General features: G+C 39.3%; 1 protein-coding gene across 1 annotated transcript in view; it reads right to left on the reverse strand.

The window, feature by feature from the left end:
- Positions 1 to 1,703: 1,703 nt before the first annotated feature.
- LOC106939286 (guanine nucleotide-binding protein G(olf) subunit alpha-like) overlaps positions 1,704 to 23,838 on the reverse strand; it is a gene marked incomplete at its 5' end in the record, with an annotated part of 52,186 nt that continues 30,051 nt past the window's right edge. Inside the window, 7 exons of the mRNA XM_015021654.1 lie at positions 1,704 to 2,042; positions 3,414 to 3,481; positions 3,590 to 3,720; positions 5,080 to 5,200; positions 5,333 to 5,391; positions 6,676 to 6,749; positions 6,838 to 6,892. Coding sequence (XP_014877140.1) covers positions 1,896 to 2,042; positions 3,414 to 3,481; positions 3,590 to 3,720; positions 5,080 to 5,200; positions 5,333 to 5,391; positions 6,676 to 6,749; positions 6,838 to 6,892 — 655 coding nt within the window. The remainder of the gene's footprint in view (positions 2,043 to 3,413; positions 3,482 to 3,589; positions 3,721 to 5,079; positions 5,201 to 5,332; positions 5,392 to 6,675; positions 6,750 to 6,837; positions 6,893 to 23,838) is intronic.

Genomic DNA, 23,838 nt, shown 5'->3' on the forward strand with positions numbered 1-23,838 from the left:
CACACATTCATAGTGCCTGTGCCATTAAAGTATGGCTCCAAAGGACCAAAGAATTACTAATATTGCACGCTCTCATTTATTCATCTTCATCCTAAACATGCTTTCCTATGTGTGTATGTATACATATTTACCGTATACATACATAGGTATGTACACCTAGGCACACACATAATTAAACATGTATAATTGTACATATATATTTATATAGACCTATAAATTTACATGTACATACATTTATAAAATTTTACACGCACGACACGCACTCGGCCTCGCATACGCACACGATGTGTCTGTGAGTCTATGTTTCTCTTATGTACACATGCGCACAGGCACGCACATCAGCACAGATCTCATACGCTTCATCTCAAAAAACTAAAATAAAAACAAAAAAGTAAGTTGGTTCCTATTAAAACAACACCAGGTTGCAATTTGGACACTTTCAATGGATTTTCCAATGTTTGTTTAAAGCTGTGAAATTCAAAAAATATATTTATATATATTTATATATAAGGAGAAAAAACAAAAGTAAAACTGAAACGAGAAAAAAAGAAAAAAAAAAGGCATGGCGCTGCAACATCTGGTCTTCACTGCAGGTAAGTGGTTAATTTGCATAATGTATACAGGTTTTTAGGATTTTTATTTTTTTTGTCCGTATTTTTTTCTTTTTCTTTTTTCTCCCCCATTTTTTACTAAACAGCATTTCCTTTATTTTTATAAACCAGAAAAAACTAAACTCTACAGAGAAAGTCCCCTACCCGCAGTCTCTTCGCTGCCGATAGAGTTTTTGACATCAAGCTGTACAGCGCAGTCGAAAACATACTTACATCTGAGCTCATTTACAGGTACAGCCATAATCAAGGCACAAAGATCTACAAGTAGATTTGTTTTTCTTTCAATTAAGTTGTACAAAATAATATTACATTTTACAGTCTGTACAGGATAATTCGACCTTGCACAGTGTACAAGTTAACAAAAAAAAACAACAAATACATTTTTTCCCCTCCTGCCCTCCTCCCATTGAGTATCTCTAAGCTAAAAAGGGTGAAAAAAAAAAAAAACAATAAAACAAAACCAGAAAAAGGACGCCGGTTCGAGTCCGTGGAGGCAGCAGGGCTAAGGTGCAGAGAGCTCAGTCGTCATCGCGTTATTTCCTGCCCTCCTTTCCCCTCCTTTTTTATCTCATCTCTCGCTCCACAAGTCTCTCGGCAAGCCAACATCGTGACAGGGCGGGTAATAAATATTATGATGCTACATTGTGTGTATGTTTCCTCTGGAGAAATAAAATAAACAGCAAGAAAAAGAAGGACTTTTAAAGGAAATGGTTCCTCTCTCCGTCAAACGATGGAGGAGGCGGCGGCGGCGGCGAAGTTACGGTGGCGGTTCATTCCTGCCTCTACACTGAGGTCCTGTCGGTGTGTGTGTGTTTTTTCTTTCTTTTCTTTTTTTATTTCCACACTCTTTACCAAAGCAGGTCCCAAAAAAACAATAAACGGGGCAAAAAAAAATCAAAAATAATAAAATCAGGAGGTAGCCCGAGGCTTAGTGGAATGACAAAAATGAAGGCATTGAAAAAAAAGGAAAAAAAAGAAGGAAGGATTCAAAGAAAAATATTCAAGAAGCAGCACGTGACAACTTTGTTCCCCGAACTTCCAATAACATCATCGGATTAAAGGGGATAAATCAAGAAAAAAAGTACAAAAAAGTTGAAAAGATGAAGAGGATTTGACACACTTCAGTAGTACTTCATATTCCTCGACAGGAGGGGGAATCTGAGGGTCTCTGGGGAGTAGAAAGGGTTCGTCAAGGATGCAGAGTGGCAGAGAGGAAACACAGAGGGGCCAACAGAGAGAGAGAGAGACACAGAGAGAGAGAGAGGGACGCGTCTCTGCCGTCCATCACAACAGTTCGTACTGCCGCAGGTGCATTCTCTGGATGATGTCCCGGCAGTCGTTGAACACCCGCCGGATGTTCTCCGTGTCCACGGCGCAGGTGAAGTGCGGGTAGCAGTAATGTCTGCCGTCGCCGCTCGCAGTGCTGATCCGCTGCGGGAGAGACGACAGGAAACCGTCAGGGTTTCAGAATAAAAGCCCTGAGGAAAGTGCTAGGCTGCAAAAACGACTGAAGCAAGAAGTCGAGGAAATTATGCCCAACCCTGACCGCCCTCTTCACGAGACAGAGCGTCTTCAGTCAGAGGCTCCTTCAGATTCACTGCAATACAGACTGCTACAGGAGATCTTTCCTGCCAACAGTCTACAGTAACTCTGAAGAATCTGAATTAATATGAGCTACAACATCATTTAATTTACCTTTGGGATGAATAAAGTATTTTTGAATTTGAATTTAATTTTGGGAAATATGGATTTTTTCCTCTCAAACCAATCCATTCCTTGTGTTTCTACACTGCAAAAAAAACAAAATTTTACCAACTGTTTTTGTCGGGTTTCTAATTAAATATCTTATTGCGCTTGAAATAAGACAAAATTAACAAGAAAGAAATAGGAGGAGCTTGTTTAAAGTCAATAATTCCTCAATAATCATGAAAAAGTACTGGTTCCACTGGAAGATTATTTAACTTTTAAAGTGGGGAAAATGTCTTGTTATATAAGTGAAATAATCTGAAAACTTGAAAAATGAGACTGAAGTGGCTATTTTTTATATAAAGTCTGAGAATATTCCTGTGATAAAACGGTCTAGTCAAAGTTTTCCTTCCAGTCTGAGGCACTGCTGCTTTGCAAAGAAAAATGGGTATAATCTCTAATCCCAAATTATTTAGTCTTATTTTGCATCACATAAAATCCCAAAGCAATATTTAATTATACAGTTGTAACAAAACCTGGGAAATATTTGCAAAGCACCGTTAATAGAACATTTCCCAGCAATTAACTGGTTAAAAACACACCTGGAGAGATTTATAATTTCTCTTTCATTTTAACCAACTTCTTCTCTGAAGATTCAATACCATTATGACCAAAACAAATGTAGAAATTCTGTTTTTAGATCCGCCGTTGTCTAAATATAGCGACAGTCACCACGAACGCGGTTAACATGAGTCAGGCAGTGACCAAACAAGCATTTTTAGACCAGCGTTAGTCATCATTAAGATGCAGTCGTCTTATTTTAATATGAAACACGCTGAGGCATTGAACAAACCACAAAGGGACAAAATGGAAACCCTGCTTTGGCAGACGCCAAAAATAGAACCGCTCTTTCATAAAGAAATGCCCACTATTCCCACCAAGGTTCTTAGAAAACAACCCAGATAATGATGCTATCCGGGTCTCAGAGATTAGCCGGAGCCATGGAAACTCTGTCAACATCTACATTATTTAGAGAAAACCTATTTCTGTTGGGCTAACGCACCTGTGGGTCGTTACCCCGACAATCAGGCGGCTAAATTCAGGCGTCGTACTTACAAGGAACTCGTCTCGGATGAAGAATTTGGCTCGTGTCACTCTGGGGTCTTCGCCTGGTTCAGGAGTTGCTGAAAGGACAACAGAGTCTCCTTTTAAAAACACAACAGGAAACCAGTGTGGCTAAGTGCCTGTTAGCGTCGCGGCGGCGGCGAAGCGAGGCGAGGCGAGCCACTGACCTTCATTTGGTATGGTGTAGCGAGCGTATTCGGGGAAATAGTCCTCAATTTTGGACTTTCCGGCTAATACTTTCTCAGCCAGCATGTCCTGCTTGTTCAGGAATAAAATGACGGATATAGTGCGTAACCATCTGAAAAACAAACAGCAGCAGCTTTCATGTTAAACAGGCTTATTTTACAGTTGAACACCATCCAGGCCTAAGCAATCAATCAATCAACCAATTAAAACAAGATCAATGATTCCCCCTAGCATGATTTGTTTTTCTCTCTTTCTACCAAACACTGGATGATAAAAGTCTTCAGTTTTAGTTCCATTATAATTCAGAGTTTATTGATCTTATATCAGCTGAAAATGGTCACCAAATAATATCATTTAACGCGATAACTTCTGGGACGATTTATCGTCCGGATAATTTTGCTACCGTGGCAGATCTGGCAGCATGATGCTGTGGGATGCACTTCTTCAACAAGTTGGGTTGAAATAAACACAAACCATTATCTGAAGGCTGCAGCCAGAGCTACATGGGTTTGGATTAAAATGTAATATTTATGTGTCAGAGTGGCCTAGTCAAAGTCCAGATCTAAACAGCAATCTGAAACTTTGATCCTCGTTGACGTCTTTCAATAATTGTGCATGTAACCTGGATTTTTGCTGACAGCAGCTCAAGTTATGTGATGATTATGACACTGGTACATTTTTTTTTACAAGCTTTATGTTTTCTTAAATCCTGCAGTAAAAATGTGTGAGCTCTTTCCACCACTGCTGTAGGTAGATTATCTATAACACCAACAATAAAACATTATTCAGCAAGTATGAGGGAGGACTCTGAATTTAAGCACAGATTCACAGACATGTGAAGGTTAAACTATTGAACGTACGGAAGGCTCATCCTGCCAAAATTACCAGTAGCTATAGAAATTAATAAATGGCTTGACAAAGTAGTTAATGTGGCAAATATTGCATAAAAACAAGGTGCAAACTTCCTTGATTTACAAAGTGTCATAAAGTAATACATATTCATAATTGTTAATAGTATTAATGTAACACTATTACTATTCTTTCATTTTCATTTTCCCCAGATCCTATATATATTGCATGATTCTTTCATACTCTATTTATTGTGACATTTCATTTAATCATTTTCTCTGTTTTCCATATTTATTTTTTATTTACTGTGATTTTTTTAAACCATACACTGATTTATTTTCCTCTTTCCATATTCTTCCCTTCAGTTTTAAATTAATACTTTTTTTAAACATTTCTCATCATTGTGCTATTTTTATTATTTAAATGGAGGAAGAAAATCTAATATCAAAAATGAGAATCACCCCAAAAGATAAAAAATAAAATAAAATTTAAGAATGGCAGCACATTTTGGAGTTTGGTTAGACTGATAATCAGTATGGGCCTTAGCAGTCTGTAACTCAGACAATGACTGAGTGGTGCTAAGGGCAGAGTAAGGAGCTGCTGTCTCCCAGTCGGGTCTCACCTGTTATTCCAAATACTGCGGAAAAGGTCCAGTGCTTCCCGTAGCCTGTTGGTGTTGTTGTCTTCCCTTATTACCATGTTGTAGCTGCTGCTGGCCACCACGAAGATGATAGCAGTGACGTCTGGAGGAACAGCACAGACTCAGAGTCAGGACACATTTAACCTCTGGTTTTACTGCTATTAGCAACGTTTAACTGATGTTTAACTGATGTTTAACTAATGTTTAATTGATGTTAAACAGCTGGAGGTCTCACCGTTAAAGCACTGGATCCATTTTCTCCTTTCATCTCTCTGACCGCCGACATCAAACATGCTGTGGTACGGAAACAAACAGCAGGTCAGAGCGAGACAGCAACGCGACAGATAGACAGACAGACAGAGAGAGAGACAGAGAGACAGACAGACAGACGTTCCGAAAATAGAAAAAAATTCTAAATGTTCGGTTCAGTAGGTCAATTAATGATTCAGTTCATTTCAGACATTCAGTTCAGATATTTAGTTCAGTTCAATTGTTCAGTTCAGGTCAGTTCAGTTCAGTCCAGTGATTCAGTTCAGTCCAGTGATTCAGTTCAGTTCAGTGATTCAGTTCAGTCCAGTCGTCCCCGGCTCTGTTTCCTTCTTGTTGTTTTGTTTTCTCTCTCCTTTGAGGCGGCGTTGATGTTGGAGGGAACAAACTTCTGACATTTCAGGCCCAGAATCACGAGGAAAAGGTAAATATAGTATTGACACCCAGGAGGGCATTCCGATCCGCCATTATTCCTTTTCCCTTTTTGGTGATGCCAAAACGGGACCGGGTCAAAACGCTTCTAAAAGGAGAAAATTACTGGAAAACGCCTCTGGAGGCTCTGCTTTCGGAGCCGGCTGACGGAGTTCTGCAGAGCGGCTGCATAACAGACGACGTAAGAGTGGATGTGGACGTAACAGGAACAATGCGTCCTTTTAGCGGCCGCGAAATATTCGGCTTATAAAATTGACAAAAATAAGCTGGGAGCACAAAATTATGACGATTTCTAAATGTGCTTCTGGTGGTGTGTCATTTCAGCGTTTTCTGATCTCTGTCTAGTTTTAGAGCGGGTTGTACAAACTTTCCTTTTTAAGACTTTGTTTACTTCTTTATTTTTACTTGCTAAATAAACAAAGCAAAAATAATATTTTAATGACAGACAGATTTCTGTAGTTTTTTGTAGATTTGAAGAGAACTGCAGGTTTGCCTGATTAAAAACAACAACAAAAAAAACATATCCTAAAGTTTTCATCTTTTTCTGGATTTTTGTGTATTTTTATTAACAGGGACGGTTTGTGGCGTTGCAATGTCTGCATCTTAGTAAAAGTCACTGGTTGTTTTTGGTCCCAATTACTAATTAATGAAATTAAATGTAAAAGATACACGAATACTTTGTGCTGCACATTATATTTTAAGATTTTAAAATGTTTTTTGTTATCAGCATTAGTGAAACTTTCACCAACAGATTTTAACCACCTGAGGCAGGAAGCCAGTTTTTATACAATTCTTATTTTGTTTTTTCAAGCCAAGGGCCACACAGAACTGTTCCGAGGGCCGCAAGTGGCCCGCGAGCCACACTTTGGTCCGACTTACTGAAAGTTGACTTTGTCTACTTGGAACCTCGTCTCGAAAATTCCTGAAGTTAACACTCGGCAGCGTAGAAGATCCTGCGCACAGAAATGAAGGAGGATTTAAAAATAAAAATAAGAATAAAAACAAGAAGCTGCCTCTTTGGAGCAGATTAGCAGGACTGACCTGGTCTGTGGGCGTGTAGTCGCTCTGTCTTACTGAGTCAATTCTGTCCAAGAAACTGCAAAAAAAAAGGAAAAAAGATAGATTTTTAAACTTTAGATTCACAGAAACAGTAAAATACAGGGTTTGTACACTTTATTCAACGGTAAAAGTCAAGCATTTTTAAGCATCTTCAAGGTAAGTTTTCAAAATGTTCCAGCACTTGAATGAACTAATGAACTACAAAAAGACAGTTACAATTCACTATTATATGTCATTTATTACTATTAATAATGTCTTGTGTTTGTATTCCACGTTCTACATCAGGGACAAAATGAACTAAAATATAACAAAATGTAATGTTTTGAAAGGTTTCTCTCAAGAACAAAACAATAATTTAACAAAAATTCCACAATTCAATAAAGTTTTGTAATCTATGAAATATAAAATGATCAATAAGTCACAGAGCCGTTAGGAATAATAAATATTCATTACATTGAAACAATCCACACAAATATTCCTGCTCAAATTTAATGATTAAACACAAAACAAAAATCTTCTTGCTAAGTTTTCTGGCATTTAGGAAATAGAAATAATTTTGGTAATAATATATGCAGTTTTGCATATTTCAAGCACTTATCAAACATTTAAAACACCTGTTCAATGATTCCCAAGGATTTCAAGCACCTGAATGAACCCTGAGAACCGAACAGGAGGAAACAAACGGACCAGTCCGATCCGGAGGCAGCCGCCATGTCTGACTCCCTGCAGAGGCCCGGGGAGGCCGCTGCTGTTGCAGCTGCGCGCCACTAGAGGGCGGCCGCGCTCAGTCTGGGCTATTTTTGTCTGTCTCTAGCCAGAGTGATTGCATAAGGCGGTTATTGTGGAGGTTAGACAGCTTGCTGCTGCTGCTGCACATGCTCCCTCTGTTGTGAAAGAGACGACGGCAGCAGCAGCAGCAGCAGCACAGCGGGCTCGGAACAACCGGAGCCGGGTCGGGCCTCTGGATGACCCGGATCACCCAGAAATAACTTCCAACAGGGGGCTCCATTACGCTCGCAAAAGTATTCACACCCTACATATCGTTTTCACATATCTTTCTTGATAAAACCTCCTGATTGTCAAGTGTTGCGCTGGGTTTTTAAACTAGAGGTAAAAAGCAGCCATCAGGGCCGGTCCAAACCTGAGCTGATCTTTATTCAGGGCCCCCATACCAACATATCAACACCAGATTCTTTGTCATTCCTTAGCTAACTATTATTAGCATCACTTGTAATTAGCTTGCATCGTAGCAGTGATAATTTAACTATTTTAAAGAAACATCAACTGATTAACAATAATTTTGATGTCTTGTATTTTTTCAAAAGCAGAAATCTTCATTTAATTTTACATATATATTATTTTTTTATAAAGAGTGTAACATGAGACACTTGAGAGAGGGGGGTCAGGGTCAAATAAGTTAGTACTTCTACTTCTCTCCTTTACTTCATCTTATTTGAGTTATGAATATTTTTTAAATAAATAAACTAACCTAAAAAAGAAAATCGTAACGAAAGCTATTTTTCCTTCCCATCAACTCAGAGGAGGTGGAGGATGTTTCAGACAGGAAGCTGCATTCAGCTGACGGCGGTGACTTCCTTCAGCAGCACTGACCCAGATGTGGGCCAAACCGGGTCATCTCCTCACCATCTTTGATTTTCTAACCAACCCATCTGCAGTTTCAGGATGTCACCAGCCAGACGGCGCGGCTGCAGCACACAGGAAACGCGACGCGCGTGCTCCTCTACAGGTCTCTTCGTTTTCACTTCAGGCGCCTGAAAGCGGCACACCAACACGCCCAGCGAGGATTAAATAACCCAGAATGAATAGTGCATTATGAGCCATTAGATAACAGCAACGTCGCTCATGTGCTCTGACAGCGACGTTTTCATCACGCCGACTATTTCTGCTGCAGACGAAAGGAGAAGTAGGACTATTTCTGAAAGGGCAACAAAACTTTCTCACACAAAGTGCCGCATGACTAAAAGTTGTAAAAAAAAAAAAAGAAAAGAAAAAAAAAGAAAAGATGCAAAAAGGGCGGAAAAAAGACGACAGCACTTAAAACTAACAGGTTGGGTAATTTACAACTTGCAACAAACAGGGAGTTTACATGTAAAGTTTAATATACAACACTAATTACACAACATTATTATATCTAAACCATGGAGCTTTTGTGATAAATATTACTGGATGATAACTTTTTAATGATTTGGGAGCAAAAGTCAGATTTTATTGTGTTTTTTCTGCAATCATAATATTGTAACATATTTGGTTAAATATTATTTAGTTGCATCTTAATCACTGGTTGGATATTTAGCATCTTTCTATGGAAGTTTTGGTGGAGTTAATTTAAATTAGTTCATTTCCTGGAACAGATTCAGCTTTGAAGAATCGTCCACAAACTTTTAATAGATGCTAACTTTAATGTTAGCCTGTTTAATCAAGTTAAACTGGTTTTTCTAACCTGATGGTGGCAGCATTTTAGTTCCTTTTGGAGATTTTTCATAATTTGTTTGGTGGAAACTTTGCACGTTTGGGCAATTATTCCCTCAGGTTTTAGATGGAAATCTAAAACCTTTAGCTAATAATTAGCATCTCAAAAGCTCAAATAATAGCTGAACTACAGCCCAAGATAGGGAGGGAGTAATGGGCGAGCTGGCAGGAAAACCGTCCCACAGCATAATGCTGCCATGCTTGACGGTTTCAAATTCATTCAATCCCCTTTCAGATTTAAATTTAACATTAATTCATCCAAGAAAGTTTGTTTCTGACAGGAAAAGAGGCAGGCAAACGTATTAAAACGATGTAAAACGAGGCTCAATTTAGGATTTCTAATTGAAAAAAAAACAACATATTAGGAAACATCCGTTTCCCAATAAACAGCAGACGGAGCAGCGCTCTAAAAATTATCTCAACTATGTATTTTTGCAGATTTCCTGCTCATTTTTACTAAGAAAATCAATAGATAATCTCAGACCACTGCTCTGAAGGTAAATTTGTGTTTCTGAGAGCAAAAATGTTGGAATGCAGTAAAAGAATAATAAAAAAAAGACAAAGCATTAAACAGTACTGATTTGTTTCATCTGTTCGTTAGCTAAATAAGCCCTGCATTAGGAGAAGTATATATTTTTAAAAGTTCTGAGTAGTGACTGCTGCTGGTGATTTCACAGATAAACAGCAGATATTCAGACTCTCATTATGCAAGATGGATAAGGTGGAAAAACCGGAATAGCAGATTACAAACAGATTAATTTTCTGCTTCAAAGCTGAAAAAAAAAAATCCGTCTTAAATTATGCTGAAAATGACAAAAACAAAAACCAAACAAGGTGATTTTTTTAACTCATTCTTGTGTCACAAACACAATTAATCCAATAGTAGTACGTCTGATTACCAGTTAGTACCATAAGTAGCACTGCACACACAAACCAACTCCTCCTTCCCCCCAAAAATAAAAAAGCCCAAACACATTCAGTCTAAAAAAAACAGCACATATGTGTTTAGTATTTTTAGTCTTCCTTGCAGAAACATAGCTAGGTTATAATTACAGAGTGCTTTGTGACTGCCATGTGACAGCAGTACTAGATATCCAAATATAATCTCCAAAAAAAGAAAAAGAAAACGGAGGAAGAGATCCATAAAAAAACAACGAAAAGCAGAAAAGTTAGCGTTGGTGAATGTAATTCCTAATCCAAGTGTTAGGGCGCAGCTTTTATTTAACTGGACGCAGGAATAGCCGAGTCCGTCTTTTTTAAGGTTCTGCCGTTTTCCTCAGTCTCCTCCCAGCTCTGGTTCAGCGCTGGCATTCCCAGATCGCTGTGATGCGGCCGCTTTGTCAAGGCTGCAGACTGAAACAGGCCGCAGCTTCCCTTTGTTTTAATGTGTGCAGCTCACACAGCAAAGTACGCTGTAGTACATACACACACAGCAAAGTACGCTGTAGTACATACACACACAGCAAAGTACGCTGTAGTACATACACACACAGCAAAGTACGCTGTAGTACATACACACACAGCAAAGTACGCTGTAGTACATACACACAGCAAAGTACGCTGTAGTACATACACACACAGCAAAGTACGCTGTAGTACATACACACACAGCAAAGTACGCTGTAGTACATACACACACAGCGCCGATAAACCAGCTGTTAATTCTCGTCCATCCTGTAGATGCTCATGTCTTACAGACAGATCCGTTCTGAACTTTAGATGTAAAGCTAATGATCGCTCTGTTGTGCTTTACAGTCGCCGCCGTTGGCTCTGCGCTGCAAAAACACAAAATCTTATCAAGTATTTTTGGTCTACCTTCCAGTGTACATATCTCAGTACACTTAACCCTTCCAGACCGAACGGGCCGGCGACGATCCGGCCAGATTTCCAGTACCGTAACTCCACCAGACTTTGTGCTATCTGAAAAATTAAAACGGTTTCTGAAAGGGGAGATGTTGCGCTTTCCAGCCAACATCATGTAATTACGGTAATTTCACCTTGCCGAAGCAGGGAGTGAAATTAATCTGATCAGACACTCTTTCAACAGACGGCAAATTGCAAAAATAAAAAGTTTCAGTTGTTATGGATAAATGGGCAAATACATTTACTCACAGGACATTTAAAGAACCGCAAACAATTAAAATCAGCAAAAATATCCAGGATGAGATTTGAAACAGATATTAAAGGGTTAAAATGAGACAAAAACTAACTTACAACAAGATATAGGAGCTTGCTTTACCTCAATAATTCCTTAATATTGACGAAGTTCTGGTTCCACAAGCAGATTATTTCACTTATAAAATGAATTTTTACTTAACTAATATGCCAGTGGAACTAGAGCATTTTCATCATTACTAAAGAATAATTTACTTAAAACCTGAAAAGTTTCTCGTAAGTTAATTTTGCTTTTTTAAAACATACGAAGATATTTGCACTAGAAACTAGACCAAAAACACTCGGTTACATTTTGTGTTTTTGCATAAGGTTTATGCAAAAAACTGGCTAAAAACACTTGGATTACATTTGAAAAGTCCAACAATCCACAAACAAGAGAAATTTATGATTTTTATTTTATTTTAACAAACGTTTTCTGCAAGAATTCAGTCTGATTATGACCAAAACAAACCTAGAAATTCAGTTTTTAGACCCGTTGCTGCCCAAATGAAGCGAAAGCGGCTAAACAACACGTGAAAAACGCATTCTTATAAGTAAAACTATTTACTTAAAACAAGCTGAAAAGTTACTTATAAGTTGGTTTTGTCTAATTTCTAGCATAGTGAGATAACTGCACTAGAAATCAGACCAAACACACTTGGTGAGGGTTTGTGTTTTTGCAGTGTGTGTTGGGCTCAAACACGGCGTACCGGTCCTGCAGGCCCGTCTCTGTTGCTATGCAGAAGCTCTGTTATGGACAGAATCACTTGACTTGTTCTGGTCTTTCTGTGTTGTTTGCCTAATCTTTACATANAACACAGACATGAGCGTAGCCTCACACACACACACACGCAGGGCAACATGTTGAGGGCCAGTTGATGCAGAGGCTCTGGGGCCTCCGACCCCGACGTGGGGGCAGGTCACGTGCTGCTGCCCTATGAACAGAAACAGAGCGAAGGGAAGGTGGTGCCTCCAAAACTACGACTGTTAATGGAGTCCATTTCATCAGCTGAGGCTAAATTTATGTTTGTTTTATGGAGCTTTTAACAACAAACTCAACAACAACCGTTCCTACTGGCACGTTTTTACGAAACCAAGCTAAACTTTTAATAAAGAAAATTACATTTTCAAATTCAGTGAAGTTTACCAAACCGACCTGCAGATGAGTGAAAATAGAACCGGCTCCTGTGCTGAATTAAATCAGGACCAATCAATTAATCAAGTTTATTTCAGCAGGCAGTTCAAGATGCTTTACATACTAAAAGCACACAACTGCTAAGCTGCAAAGAAAACTCCATGCAGTCAATAACTGAACAAGCATTGCATTTTGATGTGTGCCATCACCAAAATCAATAAACATCAAAATGTTGGTCTACGTTTCATCCACTATGATTCAAAAAAGACTTTAAACAAAAACTCAGTGTTTCGGGTGTTTTGCAGTTTTCTGGAAGTTTGTTCCAGATTTGCGATGTGTGGAAGCTGAATGCTGCTTCTCCAGGATCGAATGACGTTAACTGGAGAACACGGGCTCAAAAAAAAGGCCAAGCGCTGAGAGAACAACACACTGAGCAACAATCAAACCAAAACTGAACCAAAAGATATATTTAGCAAGTGGACTACAGCGCAGGGCATTCTGGGTAAATACAATAAACACAAACACACTAGTGTAGGTCTAGCAGGAGAAATGGGTTGTGGTTTTTTTTACCAAAGACAAAAGAGAAATCCTAAAACTGCTAAAATCTGATGCTACTCCATTTTTTTTTACATTTTGGGAAGAAGGAAGTTGTGTTCAGTGTCTTCTTCAGAGGTTTTTCTGTCTTTTCCTTCAATGGTTCTTGGTGCAGCGCCACCACAGGCGAGGAGGGGAACAGGTTTTCCAAAGGGTTTGATTGTGAAAGAGAAGATGAAAATGTGATAAATATTGCAATTTCGGATCCAATCAAAAATAATCTACTGGATAAGAAAGGTCAGAGTTCATCTTTCAACAGAGTCTGTGCAAAAATGGCCTCCGTTGGAGAATTTCAAGGTGAAACCAACTGCTGGAAAAAAACACAAATGCCAAATAAAACCCCTGTGATGTTCCTCCTAAAATCAAAAGGCTCCTCTCCTGTGAGATCAAGCCTGAAATCAAACATAGTGGTGGCGGTATAGTGGCCTGGGCCTGAATTACCTGCTATAATTAATGGAACAGTAAATTCTGCTCACTAGCAGAAAAACCATCAAATGTGGCTGAATTAAAACAACTCTGCATAACGACGGAGCGACAGATTAGCTTTCAGGTGCTATTACTTCAAATCAGGCAGATTTTTGTCCTTCATAGATATGATTTAAAAACTGTTTCTCTCTGATGTTCAACTCTATTTGATGATCTAAAACAGAGGAAACCTGAGAGGCGTTTTCATGCCACTGAACAGGCAGAGTGGACCTCTGCAGGAAGATTAAACCAAACTGCAAGAATTTGCTTTAAATTTGTGGTAAAAAAACCTCTGAACTGCAGGATGTGTTAAAGCGCTAAAACGTTCACACCAACAAACAGCACCCGGCCTCATGTGCTCATCTGATAATTGGGTTGACTTTTTACAAATAGCAGACCTTCTTTAATTAGAAGTGCAGAGGATCGGATCAATAGTTTCCATATTTTGAGCCGCTTAGGCCAGCATAATGGATTTTCACTTTAGGGTCCAACTGACTAGTGACAGCGCTGTGAAGCTCAGCTGCGCCACGGCACCGAGTTTCACAGCTGGAACGTTTGATTAAAATGTTTCCAGCTCACAGGTTTTACCATATATTTCAGCTGGCACAGCTGCTTTTAAAATAAAAAAGTCTGAAACCTTTCTAAGTTATTTAGATGTCGTTTAGGGATGCACAGATATTATTTGAACTCTAAATTCTGACAATAGATGTGTAAAAAGTCAGCTAAATATTTAAGAGCTTTGTTCTTAATATTAACTCGAAATGAGCTGAGTCATTACTGAACTGTACTTTAATAATTTTTAAAGTGCTTTCTGTAAAATTTAGTTTTCAAACAGTTTTTATATCAAATTTTAAGTTTTTTTCTGATATAAAAGCTCCATGTGGTTACCAGTCAACCTTTAAAGAACAAACTGTGAAGTTCAGAATGGATGGATGGATAGATGGATGGATGGATGGACAGACGGACGGACGGATGGGTTTCTGAATATTAAGTCAACAACAACTCACTTGCCTTTTCCAGCAGCCATTATACAATGATAAAACCAGCTGACTAAATTGCTGGAGTTCCACTCAGGTTGCTAGTTGACAGGCTGGACTCGGGTTGCTAGGTAACGATGCAGTCTGACTCGGCAATCAGGAGGTTTTTGAAACTGCTCATTTTCCAGACACCAAAAAAACACATGGGTGTTTTTTTTCTAAGTGCTTTGGGTGTTTTTGGAAGCAGTCGAGACCCAAATGGAGGAACAAAAACGGGCAAAATATGAATTCTGCACAAAGATCCCCTTTATTTTTTCACCACAGCTAGAAATTACTATCATACTTTTTCAGGCTGCAAAGAGACTTTGAATATAGTATAAATCGTATCCACAAATGTAATCCAAAATGTCCATCTTCACTAACTAGAAAGGACCCAGTGGAACCACTGATCTACTCATTGCGTAACCCAGAGTGACGTGGTGAAGCATCCTGGTCAACTTTTGGAAAGATCTGCGCCCCCGGGGTTCAGCTCATCCATCCAAACAAGAAACGCTCCGCAGATTGGGAGATGGATCGGGAACCGGGCGGATCCATCAAGCGGGTCTCAGTGGGTACTTCCTAAATATAGGAGCGGGGGACAGAGACGCTCCTGAAAGTCAAACCGAATCTTGTGTAAACAAAAGCGCCTGCTTTATCTCAGCGGCGGTCGATTGGCCCTCCAGGGCCCCATCAAATCACAGGCTTGAAGGGTGTTGTATATAAAAATGTAAAATACACAGCAATGTCCTCTTGCGTCTGCTCAGTGTCTGCGTGCGCCCTTACGCCGCGCGCGTTGGAGGCAGAACCGCTCGCCAGTCCACATGCGCTTCTTTCTCTCTGTGAAATTGACAGACGGCTTTCTCTAATTAATACAGAAGCGCAAACGTCGATACGTGAATTATACCAAAAATAGAAAACGGAGTAAAAATAGTCCAACCGGCGGCGCTGGGCAGATTTCGGTCCTCAGGAAAGACAACCGCCGCCTCAAGGCATCAGCGAGTTGATCGGACCCCAGAACAGTTTAATGTTTTATCACAACTGTTTATGTAAGAAGATGATGAGAAGGTCAGCACATTTTACACATTTCATTTTAAAAACAGGACATAAAACTGAACTTGTTTACTGTAAATTCATCATTATGTCAAACAGTTAAGATGCCTTAAAATTTTATTGCAATATTTTGAAGTACTTTGGCGATAAAGATTATTTTTTAGCATTTATCACATATATTGTTCTTAAAAACATTCTTCTGGATTTATATCACTAAACTTTAAAGGCATTTAATAATATTTTCAAATTTACTGATATTTACTGATGTGGACGTTTAACAAAAGAAACGTTTTAAATCAATCCGGTGGCGTTTTTCTGTATCAGCCGACACTAATCCTGAGATATCGATATTGGAAGTGGATCAGTGTGTCCCTGAATAACCGGCGTGACGTAAGCTGATCACGAATGACGGTAATGACAGTAGACGTGTTTAGGCCTGTTGCAATAAGCAATAAATCAATTAATCGCATAATAAATCAAAATGAGCTCAATAATTTCGATTTGCGTAATTTAGCGTTTTTTGCTCTTTTCTGTCTTTCTACCAAAAACTGGATGATAAAAGTTTTCAGTCTGAAACTTTGGCCCTTTTTTTTAGACAACTTTATTTACAGAGACTTCATAATTAATTTTATTTGTCGTTTCTGTTGTTTTATTTTGAAAACTTTTGATGTCTTCCAGTAAAAGTGTTAATATTCCATAGGATTTAAGGTTTATGGAGCTGTGAGAATGAGTTCTTGCATTATTATGCCATTATTACCATTATATTACGTGACAATGATCTGAAAACAATATTATCGTTTATCGCAATATCGTCTATGATGATGTATCGCCGTTGTGAGAGGCCTTGGTATGTTGCCGACGTCTTGCAGCCTGTGAATGATGCAGCATCTGGGGTTGGCATGTTGGTAATTGGGGGGCCCCAAATTAAAATCTGCTCAGGGCCCCAGAAGGGTTTGGGCCAGCCCTGGATGTAGGTCAAATTAGTCGTTGCACTTGGAACCAAACTGGTGACCCATCGAAAACGGGGCTGTCCTCTCCCCCTCCAATCAGACATCAATAACCCAGCGCCTGATGTCAAACGGGATGAATAAGTATTCACACCAGAGGAAACATGTTTTCAGCAGGCAGGCCTGTTTGTGCAGCTCCCCGCTCGGCCTGTCGGGGGCATCCCCGCGCTCCTTTCCTCCACACCGACCCTGCCTGGTTTCAGCAGCCTGGTTCCCATGGCAACCGCTGTCGGCCCACAACACCCCGCCGCCTCCTGCCTCCACTCCGTCTCTCCCTGGGCCCGGCCGCATCCCTCCACTCCCAGGCTCTCCCATACATCGGCACCAAGCCGGAGCTCGCTCCCTCCCGCCGCCGCGCGTTCGAGTGCCGGTGGGAGATGAGGTGATTACGGAGGGGGTCGAAAAAAAGTTTCTGAATACACCGACCTGAGCGACACGCCGCCGCCGCCGCCGCCGCTTTGGATGAATGAGCAAAAAGATGCTGAGAGTCCAGCTGAAGTAAGGCTGGATAAACGCTGTGATGTATGAAAACTCTGAACGTCTGCATGAGGAAATAAGTAATAAATTAATGATAAATTAAAACAAGCTCAATAATTTCCATTTGCCTGGTTTATCTTTTTTTTCCTTCTACCAAAAACCAGATGATAAAAGTCTTCAAGCTGTTATTTTGGTCTCAACTAAACCTTTTTCTAAAGGACAATTTTGTTTACAGAGGCTTCATAATTCAATTTATTTGTTGTTTCGTTCATTTATTTTGGATATTTAAAATATCTTCCAGTGTCATTAGAATTTAAAGTTCATTGAACTTTGAGGATGCATAATATTACCTGAAAATAGTCTCAAAACAACAACATTTACAGTTCACTGCAGTAATTCTGTGACAATTTATCGTCCAGCAGAGTTTATCGGTACAGTCCCAGTCTCCATGCAAAACTAGCGCAGGACATCTTGTTATTGTCGCCTGAAACACAAGAAGAAGCCAGATTTAACAGCAGGTTTCACTGCAACATGGGAACCTTTCAGGGTTTAATTTAAAGTAACTTCAGCGTTTTATTTTCCTACAGGAAGTTCAGTAAGATTCACCCAAACTACAGCAAAAACATGCAACCTTCAGAATGTTTGGGATTTCATGTGACCACCACCACAAAGCACCGCATAATTATGAATGAAAATCAAATAAAATGTGGGACACGTATTTACACTCAGCCTCTTTACTCTGCGCCACCTAAATAAAATCCCCAGTTAGTGACTGAAGTCACCTGTGTGTAATTTAATCTGTTAATCTGTAAATCCAGCTGTTCAGTGAATCCTTCTGTTAGAAAACATTAATGAACAAACAGCATCAATTCTACACTGTAAAAACACTAAATCTTAAACCAGACTAATTTTTGTCTAGTTTTTAATGCGAATGTTTTAGTATTTTTGAACAACTTAAAACTTCCCATTCAGATAAATAAAATAGTTTTAAGTAAATAATTTTTGAAAATAGATGTAAAAAAGTATTAGTTTAACTTAAAACAGGACAAGTTTTATTTGGCTGAAGTGGGGGGAAAATGGCTCAATTATAAAAGTTGCAGATTTCTGATCTATCGATACAGATCAGGGTGTCCAAACTGTGGCTTGGGGGCCATTTGCAGCCCGCTAGGTAATTCTGTTTGGCCCCTCAGTCCACAATTCAAGAATGGAGCAAATTTAATTTAATTTTTACAAGCAATTATTATTTAGTACTTTTCTTAATAATGTTTCTGTTTTCATTGATTATACTTTGCTAAAACCAGGAAGTGCTGTCCAACCTTTGTTGAGAAAAGTATATATATAAAATATAGAATAAGCCCCAAAAGAGTTTTGAAAAATATTTACCTGTCATTTTTAATAATTATAATAATTTACAGATTCCTTTTCAAGTTTGCTTTATTAAAATATTGTCTGCTTATTGAGGAGATAAAAACAACTGATTTTTACTGAAAATGTTTGGACATCACTGTTTTATATCAAAGTGTATTCATGTGTTAGAGTGGTCCAGTCAAAGTAAAATCCTAAAAAAAAAGGTTACATTTATGTTTAGAGGCCCTCTAGGTCAAAAATAGTTTGAAATATTTTGCAAAAAACCTTCCCATCTGCAAAACTCCACACATATTTTCAAATTTATTGATACTTTAATTGAAAAAATATGGAGAAAATAGAAATTTGTATAGTTTTGAGAGGCTTTATACATCATTAATTGGAATGTATTTTGAAAATAAGAAGAAATTCATCACGATAAAATGCATGACAAAATGCACAAATTCATCTTTTTTGAAAATCGAGTCCACAGCGCTGCTTTATAAAACATCCAGCCTTCATTTAACCTATTGCAGTTTTCAGCAAATCAGTTCTAGTTAAGGTTGGTGACTGATAAACTGGAGCTAGCCACCAAATGTTTACTCAACTTATCCTCGAAGCTAACTCGGTCAGCCCAGCCAGATGAAACAATCCTGCAGCGCAAACTGTCAACAAACCCCACTGACAAGAATATAAGGTTTCTAAAAATAGCCCTGTGTCCCCCTCTGGCCACATTCCTCAGGAGGTGAAAGTTGAAGCTTGTTTGACTAGTCGCCGCGGCGGGGGGAGCCGTTCCTGCCTGGGTGTGGCTGGACAGCGCCACCCTGGGGCCTCGCTGCGAGGCTGGGAAGCCTTCAGGACCCCACTGAGCATGCCCAGAGGGGTCAGATGCAACAAGAAGCCAATGTCATGATTAGACAGCAAAACCTCTGCTTGCACGTCCAAACGCTGCCTTCGGTGGAGCTTGCGTGTGCGCAGGGTAGGGGGAGACAGAGCGCCTATCGCAGAGTGACTGCTTTCACGTCCGGGCGCCAAAACGTGAGAAAGAAAGCAGCGGCGGCGGCGGCGGTGTCGGCCCGACGAAACCGGCACACAGAGGCGCTCTGTGTCTCACCTTCTGCCGCTGACCTTCCCTTTTGTTTACAGCGCATTGCCGGGATACTCCCTTTGATTTGGCTGCGCACACGTGACCTCAGCCAGTTTCTGCTCTGCAGTGCTGCTGCTAAAAATAGCCTCAGCTTGCCCTGGCTCCACAGCTAGTTTACATAAGCTCTAAGGGGGGGAGAGAAGAGAGCGACAGAGAGGGGGGTTAGCGAGGAGGAGGAGGAGGAGGAGGGGAGTCTCGGTGAAGAGAGAGAGCAGTAGAGGAAGGAGGGGAGGAGACATGAGGAGGGGTGCATGGTCGACCATTCCACAGTCTCTGAGCAGGGGAGCTGCAGCGTCACCGCTGTCCTCCGCAGACTGCCTGTACACTCCTGGACAACAGGAGGCTGAGGTATATATACACGTCTATGCGTGTGTGTGTGTGTGTGTGTGTGTGTGTGTGTGTGCGTCTGCGTGTGTGTTGTCAGCGCACAGTAAAACACTCAGAGATATCCGCCATTCACCAGCCCTGCTCTTTGTCTGGCCCTTAAAATGGACGCACATTTTAACCCAAAAATAAAGACGTGTATTTATAGCTCCGCTCCTTTAAGTGGAACAGAAACTCTCTCTCTCTCTCTCTCTCTCTCTTTTTCTCTCTCTCTCTCTCGTTTTTTTTTTTTACCTCCAACCAACCCGACTCGTAGCAAACAAAAGCAGGCGAATTCATGCTGTTTGCACACGTTCACCAAAACGGCTCTCTTAGAGAAGATGACAGGAAAAAAGGTTGACTGAGATCACTTTGAGACAGACGGGTGCTGATTCTTTTGTCTTTTTAGGACAAAAAAATGGTGTAAGTTACAAGAATCTAAACTATATTTTGTGAAATTGTAAATTTAAATATATTTGTGGTCTGTAAGAAATTATCATTTTCAAGAAAACTATTCCTCCTGCTGCTCCAGTAACATTTAGGGCTGCAGCTAACGATTATTTTCTAGCGATTAATCAGATAAAACAATGACACATTTTGCAGATTTCTCATTTTACCACTTAAGCCTCTATTATACTATTTTATACTATAATATTCAAAATGCATTAAAATATGCAAATTAACAATTAAATTCATTTTTTAATTAAGAAAATAGACATTTTATTTAAAAAGGCAAAAGCGCAGCATTTCAATAATCGATTCATCACAATTAATCGCTTCAGTCTCAGTAACGTTTATTACTTACTAGTAACATCAAGCGACGTGGACAGATTTACCAGAAAACAAAAAATATGAGAAAAACCCTCCCAAACAAACAAACAAACAAACAAAAAACTAAAACCGCAACACCTTTCAAATATATTTCCAAAATGCAAATTTGCCTTCAAAAGTGAGGAAAAACTGGGATTAAATTCTACAGTGTACAGCAACAGGTGGGGGAGGGCCAGCAATGCATGCTGCAGAAAATCTTAGCAGCTGTGAAACCAGAACCTTTCAGTACATCTTAAACATTTATCTCCAACCAGAGCTGTAATAATTTTTTAAGGGAAAATATCATATTAATGAAATTAAAACAAACAAGGAGAGCAGAATCTAATCGAACAGATCCCACTCTGAAGAAGGTTACAGTCAGGAAACTGAGGACTAATCAGTTTAAATCACAAACCTCAACATTAACGTACGACATCAAAATCACAAAGTACTGCTTGGATATAGAGGTGAAGATATGGACTGAAAGTTTTAGCACCATATTTAGTCGTACTTGTGACAATAGCAGCTACTAGCTACTCCATTGCAGCATGACACAGCAATCATAGCCTCACAAACACAAATACTGGAAAACATACCATCACCTCACTTAATCATGTTTTTAAATTTATTGATATTGATACTTTTATTGAGTGGAAAAAATAATTCAGGCAATACGTGCAGTGTTAGATGTTATTAAACATCATTAATTGAAATTTACCATGAAAACGATAAACCAAAATTCTCATTATGATAAGAAATTTATCACAATAAATGATAAGCGATACGATAAATGTTATGAGATATTTAGTGGGCCGTTGTATCCCTTGCATCAATAATAAAATGTTTGGACCAACTTGACAAAACACCTGATGCTGAACTTAGAAATTCAGTTTTCTAGAAAAGAAAAATCACTCTCAGTCTTCAACAGTTATACAACAACTGCTCGTTTCAAAATACAGAAAAATAAAGTTCAGTGAATCCTGAACTTTTCATCTTTTATTGGGTGAGAGACGGGTAGAGGTCACAGAAACACACACAGAAACACACACACACACACACACACACACACACATCTAGGGCCAGTTTAGAAACACCAATTAACCCAACAGACATGATTTTGGGAGAATATGATAACTGCATGCTAACTGCATGCTAACTGCATGCTAACTCCATGCTAACTGCATGTGTGGATGTTTCATGCCCTCATTAACACCTGATGATTTAAATCTGTCCTACTGTTCGGACGCATGAAAACGGTAAATATTACCTACTAGCACAAAGTGGCTCAGCGTTATTTTGGTTTGGTCATGGATCATAATCTGTCATATTTCATAAGAGTTGTCTGGTCCAAGCAGGGATCAGATTGGAAACACAGTGTCATATAACGCTTTCAGACAATTACAAACAATTGAATTAGATTAGGTGTTAAACTGGAACATTTTCCTCAACATTTGTCTCCATTTTCATTGAAAGAAATTGTACTACCAAAGGAAATAAACAAATACAAGCTGCAAGTTGAACAGGAGCCTGCTTTACCAAGCCAAACTGACCAGTTTATAGTTTCAGATCCAACTGGCGGTTTATTAAGTTATAAAATATAAGATCAACAATCAACATTCAAATTCCGCAAGAGACGAAACATGGCTACCAGAAACGTTTCTGCATCTGAATATCCAAGCAGAGGTTCTATATTTTAATTTTACGAGAAAAAGAATGTTTTAGAAATCAGGGTTTCTGCAGGTTTCACCAACTCAAGACTTTTTAAGACATTTTAAGACCATCAGAAATGGGATTTAAGACTTTTATCATGATAGAAATGTACAAAAGAGAATAAATCACAAATAAATATGGGTTGGCAGAAGAAGTGGCGAAGACGAAGATCGTCCAGCCAACTGGTGGTAAATAATAATGGATGTGAAAAAGCTAGCTAGCTAGCGCATATTAGCAGTAGCATTTGTAGAACACAGTGATGATGTCTGTGTGTGACATTACTTTAGCAGTAAAGTCTACAAGAAAAAAGAAAACTACCTGGTTATCATATTTAAGGCAAACTTGTTTTCCCAATAAATTCACATTTTAAGGCCTTAATTTTAGATACATTAAAAATGTAAGACTTTTTAAAGATGCACAGACACCCTGTATGTCGAAACACTTTCCAGTAAACAATTATTAACATTTCTTCATGAGTTACTTCAGCTTTAGTATGTTGACGCTGCAGAAGAAAGAAGAGTAAAACCGTTTTCTGGTCGTTGAAACATTTTCACTAAAGATGCACTGATCAGTCTTTTCCAGGCTGATCGTCTCGGCAAATCCTGCAAAACGACTAAATTGGAGATGCTAAACTGAAACTGTTCAGCTTCAGGCAAAATAAAAAGATGCTAAACTACAAAGAGAGCAGAAAGTCAAGACAAATATTTGAGTCTCTACTTTTATTAGATGAGGATGAAGTTTAATTTTTGTGTAATTTCAATGATTTTTGACAAACTCATGAGTGCGAAGCTTTATATTCACCTCAAACTGGCTGCTTCTTTGTCCAGTTTTCTGTTCAGCTTGACAATGACGTGGAAACATGGCTATTAAAAGTAAGCAGAGGTTGTCTGAGCCTCTGGTCTCTAGAAACAAAATAAAAACACACTGGCAGCACAACGAATCTTGTGACATGTAGCATGCAACGCGGGGCAGCTTTAGGCTCTCATGGCCGCTCTCCTGAGCAGGCGGAGAGATTTTCATGTGCGATATCTACGACAGGCTCCAGATCTCCACCTAACGCACTTAGGAACGGGTCGCAGGTGGAGGAACGGGTCGCAGGTGGAGGAACGGGTCGCAGGTGGAGGAACGGGTCGCAGGTGGAGCAACGCCTTGCGTCAGGAACAAAGCAGATGCTGAGTGATGCTCAGGGTGGAAAGAGTTTACAAACACAAACATGTTTGT

The sequence above is a fragment of the Poecilia latipinna genome, unplaced genomic scaffold, assembly GCF_001443285.1.
Source record: "Poecilia latipinna isolate Pla-1442-1.1 unplaced genomic scaffold, P_latipinna-1.0 Scaffold2820, whole genome shotgun sequence".
In the NCBI taxonomy this organism is placed as follows: domain Eukaryota; kingdom Metazoa; phylum Chordata; class Actinopteri; order Cyprinodontiformes; family Poeciliidae; genus Poecilia; species Poecilia latipinna.